At 67.1% G+C, this 5,311-nt stretch overlaps 1 protein-coding gene across 1 annotated transcript; it reads right to left on the bottom strand.

Annotated features, from left to right (window-relative positions):
- Window positions 1-500: 500 nt before the first annotated feature.
- On the bottom strand, window positions 501-4,992 carry MNEG_13634 (type I polyketide synthase; the record flags this gene model as incomplete). Its single annotated transcript, XM_014037894.1, has 9 exons — window positions 501-767; window positions 1,081-1,423; window positions 1,738-1,847; window positions 2,116-2,253; window positions 2,500-2,987; window positions 3,372-3,561; window positions 3,911-4,031; window positions 4,231-4,376; window positions 4,867-4,992. 9 exons carry the CDS (start codon window positions 4,990-4,992, stop codon window positions 501-503), a joined length of 1,929 nt encoding a protein of 642 aa, XP_013893348.1.
- Window positions 4,993-5,311: the final 319 nt, after the last annotated feature.

Consider the following 5,311-nt stretch of genomic DNA (forward strand, 5'->3'; position numbering starts at 1 on the left):
CCTTCCGCCCCGCCCGGCGAGGGCGGCGGCGGCACGGGGGCTGCGGCGGCGTACTGCCGCCAGTCGCCGAGCACCCCCAGCCGCACGAGGTCCCCCACACCCGCCGGCGGCGGCGGCGCGCCGACGACCAGGTCGCGCGCCGCGCGCGCCATGCGGGCGGCGTCGGCCTCGGCGGCGGCGATGGCGCCCTCCAGGTCCCGCGCGCTCGGCAGCGTGTCGCTCCAGCGCACCTGCGGTGCGCGTGCGGCGCGCGTGCGTGTGTCGTGTTTTGTGTGTGTGTCGAGTTTTGCCGCCGCGGCGCAGGGCCGGCCAAGCATCACAACGGCAGGGTCGGCCCCTCTGAGCAGTGGCCCGCATGTGCGCAGCAGCGCGCAAGCGCTCCGCCCAACACAACTAGTGGAGGCCACTCCAAAAAGGTCCTGTTGCGCAATGCAAGCCCCCGCTCGTGCAAGGCGCTCCGTGTGTCCCTGGGCCGCTGCAGCAAAACCCCGAGCCACAGCTTAGGGTCCGGAGTACAGACTCATCAGCACGTTATCTGTGCGAAGCACACAGCGCGCTGGGCGGCGCCCACAAGCGCCCACCATGTGCAGCGGCACCAGCAGCGGCGCGACCGGCCGCAGCGCGCCCGCGGCGCCGCCGTCCACCACCAGGTCCCGCACGCTGCGGTGGCTGGCGCCGTGCAGCACGGCGTGGGCGGTGTGGGGCAGCAGGCCGTCGGGGGCGTGGGCGCGGGTGATGGCGCGCAGGTAGGCCACGTGGGTCACCACCTGGGAGGGTGCGGGGTTTGGGGTTCAAGGGTTCAGGGTTCCAGGCTGAGGTTGAGGTGGGTTCGGAGACTGAGGGCTTAGGTTCTGGAGTGGAGGTCAAGGGAAGATTCAAGTTTGAAGTTGGAGGCGGGGGGCGTTGGCTGCCGTCAAACCTGGGAGCGCAGGGCGGAGGCCTCAACGTTGGATGCCATGCTGCGCAGGCTGCATTGATGGGCTGAGCCAGCAGTTTTCTGGACGCGTGACTGCTGTGTCCGCCTACCTCCGCTCCCCCATGTCCGTACAATCCTGCTTGAGGCGAGCGTAATCCACCCACCTGGCTTACGCCGCGGTCCCAGTCCCCAGGGGTGACGGATGGCGGCCGGTACTGCGCCAGGTAGTCCAGCTGCGCCTCGGGGTCACCCTCCAGCGCAAACAGGTCCAGCAGCACGCCCTCCAGCGGCGGCAGCGGCACCATGGGCCCGCCGATGACGTCAGCGGTGACGTCATCGGCCGCGCCCGCGTCCGACGGGGCGCCGGGCGGCGGGGCCGCGCTGGCGGCGGCGGCGGCGGCGGCGGCGTTGTGGGTGCGCAGGCAGCGCAGGGCGAAGGCGTGGAGGGCGGCCCAGCTGGAGAGGACCTCCTCCCACTGGTGGCCGCCCCGCGCGGTGCGCTGCAGCCTGCGGGGTGAAGTGCGCGTTGTGCGCGCGCACCAGTGAGCCACAGACAGACCGCGGGTGCTTCCACATCGTTTGGGATCTCGGTTTTGCGCCTGCCCATCTTTGCCACCTTGACCACACTGGCTCACCCGCGTGCACACAACATATTAAAAAAATAACAACAACGTTCACATCCACAGCCAACAAATTACAGATTGAGACCCCAACATGGACCCAATCACCCCACCGTCACTGAGGGTAGCACCCGTTCCTTAAACCCTGACAACTACCTTAACCCTACCCCCACACCCAACCCCACCCCCACCCCCTCCCACCTGTCCCCCACCAGCTCCTCCCAGTCCGCTCTGTCCATGCCAGCTGGCATCAGCGCCAGCACAGCGTCCAGCTGGCGCTCGTAGCCTGCAGGCTGTGCGCCCAGCATCCGCTGCGGGGCGCGGCGGCCGGCGGCGGAGTGAGAAATTGAGGATGCAGGCAGCAAAGACGGAGCCCGTTATTTGGGCTGGCGGAGCAATCGCCAAGTAAGATGATTCCTGGGGCGCAAGCAGACAGCGGCGGTTTCCAGGTGCGACGGAGTGCGGTGCGGCGCAAGGGATTCCTGTCCAGTCAGAGAGACCTGTCAGACCGGACCCCCCGGGGATCGGCAGCGACGGCGGCCGGCGCCACGGGGGGCCGTATTGTTGTGCGCGACTCACCGCCTCGTGGCAGAAGGCCGCGAGGTCCAGGTCTGGCCTCCAGGCCTGCAGCAGGTGATACAGCCTGAAGTAGGGCTGGTCGCTCATGTCTGCCGCGGCGCGCAGCCCGCCGTCCTCCACCAGCAGCAGGACCGGCACCTTTGCGGAGACGGCAGGGTGCGGCGGCAGGTGACGGGTTTGTGAGCGTGGTCAGGAGGGGGCCAGGTGAGGGGGGTGGGCATGGTGGGCAGAAGCCGCTGCGCTCAAATCATTTGGCGACAAAGAGTGGTACACACTGTCGCTTTGAGTCTCATTGCAGCATCTGTGCGTCCTTTTAACACCCCGCTCTGCCCCTGCCCACGCAGACCCACGACTGCCCAAGCCTACACGCGAGCCCCAACTCACCCGCTCCCCCGCGCGCTGCAGCTGCACCGCCAGTTCATGCGCCACCGCGCCGCCCAGGCCCACGCCGGCCACGACCCACGGCCCCGGCGGCGCCGCCTCCCGCAGCGCCTGCACCAGCACCGCCGCCAGCGCGGGCACGGTCCTCAGCCGCGCCAGGTGGCGGCGCGGCGGCAGGTCGAGGGCGTAGCAGCTTCTCGGCAGCTGCCCGAGGGCTTCGGCCAGGTCTGGGAGCGTCGCGTCCGCGCCGGGCACCACTATCAGCGGCAAAAGACCCGGATCAGAGCCAATCCTCGCAGCTTGCGCCCCTGCTGATGTTGCTGAGGCCCGGGATTCTGGTGTTGAGACGCCCAGCGGCGGCGAGGGGCGCGAGAGGGGCCGGACGAGGGTGCCGGGCCGCAGCGGCGCGCCGCCGCCGCTGGCGAGGGCGAGTTGCTGTAGATCCGCCACGGGCAGCGCGCTGGCGAGCCGCTGGCGGATGTCCGCGTCAACTGTTTTGGGGGCGATATGATTGTGTGTGTGTGTGCGTGCGTGCGTGCGCACGTGTGTGTGTGTGTGCGTGCATGCGTGTGTGTGTGTGTGTGTTTTGTTGGGGATATGGAAGCATTGGTTGTTGACGACGATGCATGCAATGTTTGCATGCATGCTGGGGTCCAGCTGCGGCGCTGAGCGAGGTTGCCCTGGCCTCAGCAGATGCAACAACAACCAGAGTAACATGGTGATTGGACAGATCCTTTGAACGCCCGGCCACCATTGCTGGCTGGCGCTCGCTCTGCGTTCGTACCCCTACCCCTGCCTGCATCGCCACGCAGCGACCTGCTAGCGGACCTACACGCCCGACCCAACCTCGACAACAGCGGCGCGATTGCACGCACCTCCCATGCGTCCGAGGTAATCGCTCAGCTCAGCAGCCATCTCCCCGCCCCCGCCCCCGCCCCCGCCCCCGCCCGCGCCGCCGGCGCCCGCGGCGCCGCCGCCAGATGCGACCGAGCGCGCGGCGCGGCGCTCGCGGCGCACGGCCTCCGCCCAGCCGAAAGCGCCGAGCTTGAGCTTCAGCATGGCCACCTGGCGGCGGTTGAGGGCGGTTGGGGGCGGTCGAGGGCGGTTGGGAGCGATTGAGGGGGGTCGAGGGCGATTAAGGGCGATTGAGGGCGGCTAGGAGCGGCCGGGACGCTCGCACGCGCCTTCGGCTGCGTTTGAGCGCTGTGATCCAGCCACCATCCAGCTTCAAATCTCGCTGAACCACTCTTGATGACTGAGTTCCAGCACCATGCCCTGCAACCCACCCAAACCTACACAACCAACAAACTTTGAATCTCGATCAACCCCCACAACGCAGAACACCCCGATAAGATCACACAAACCCCAACGGAACCCTGCTAAAACGGCCACCCTGCCACGTCAGCCCCCCCACCATGGGCTCCATGTCAGGGGCGTCCTGGCGCAGCAGGCTGAAGTGGTCCCCGGGGACGTCCACCACGGTCAGATCATCACACAGCTCCGCCCAGGTGGTGCCGTGGGAGTAGCGCCAGTACCTGCGGAAGATGAGCAGACAGTGTTTACACGCCACCACGTCCGAAAGTTTCCTCAGACCACGTTTCAAAGTGCTTTTGCGAGACATTTGTTGCGGCAAAAGCCACCAAGCTGCACGCCGGCGGACGTCTGGTGCGCACACCCTGCCTGCAAGCCCAGGCTTCTTGCCCCCCCTCCCTCTCACAACACTGCAAACCGCACCTCGAGTCGTTGAAGTAGTTGCAGGCCCCCGCGCTGTTGGCGCGGAAGTACACCACCTGCGCCCCCCTCAGGCGGCCGCTGAAGGTGTGGTGGCGCATGTCGCTGACCTGGGACCCCTGCTTCACGGCCAGCGCCACGTACGCCACCTGGATGGGGGGGGTGTGATTAGGAGGAATTTATAGCCCATCCGATGCGGAGGTAAACGGTCCAGTCGTCCAGAGGGATTCGCTCAGGTGGGGCTTGATCTTTTGGGGGCCGGTCAATCGAGCTGGGGTGTGGGAGGTATGCAGTTGGCGTGGCGGCGGCGCGCGCGGGATCAGCGGCTGGAACGTTGCGCGCAGCAGTCTGGGGCGCGCGTCCTGAGGGGCAGCTGCGCACTGCAATTCCATAAGCCTTGGTGGCTACAGAATTCGGCAACGGCGGGGGCGCTGTGAGCATTCGGATCCCAACCCTGATGCCGAGGCACTGCAGGAAAGCTGTGATGGTATCCAAGACATCCGCACCAGCTCCTGGGCAGTCGCTGCAGGCGCTGTCATCACGCACGGCTGCTCCTGCTCTTTTTAGAGAGGTATGCAACGCAGCACTCGAAGCAAATCGGCATCCTGCAGCGCCGCGCTCGCGCGGGGCCGCCCCCACCTGCTCTGCCACGTCATCGGCGCTCATGTTGTCGTCCCGCATGACGCGCCAGATGGGGGCGAAGAACTCGTACCGCTGGCGCATGGTCATGCCCCGCCACTCCTCACTCTCGCGGGGGTGCGCCATGCCCGCGCCCAGGCCGATGGCGTCGCTTTGTATTGTTGGGGGGTGTTTGTGAGGGTTTGAGGGGCTGTTTCAGGGATGATGCGATGGTTTCAGCCCATATGCCTCCCTCCTGGCCGCTTAAGCACCTCAGATGCAGCCTGGGTCAATCACTCACACCCTCTCTTGACCCCCAATCCCTGCGTCCCACCCCCTGCAGCCAGTTCGCCCAGGCCAGCCAGCACCAACAAGGATCTCCACCCATGACACACCCCCACCCCCCCCCCTCACCGTCCCAGTGCCCCCAGCACCATCTCCATCAGCTCAAGGCAGTCCTCCTCAG

The sequence above is a fragment of the Monoraphidium neglectum genome (assembly GCF_000611645.1).
Source record: "Monoraphidium neglectum strain SAG 48.87 unplaced genomic scaffold scaffold03951, whole genome shotgun sequence".
Classification (NCBI taxonomy): Eukaryota; Viridiplantae; Chlorophyta; class Chlorophyceae; order Sphaeropleales; family Selenastraceae; genus Monoraphidium; species Monoraphidium neglectum.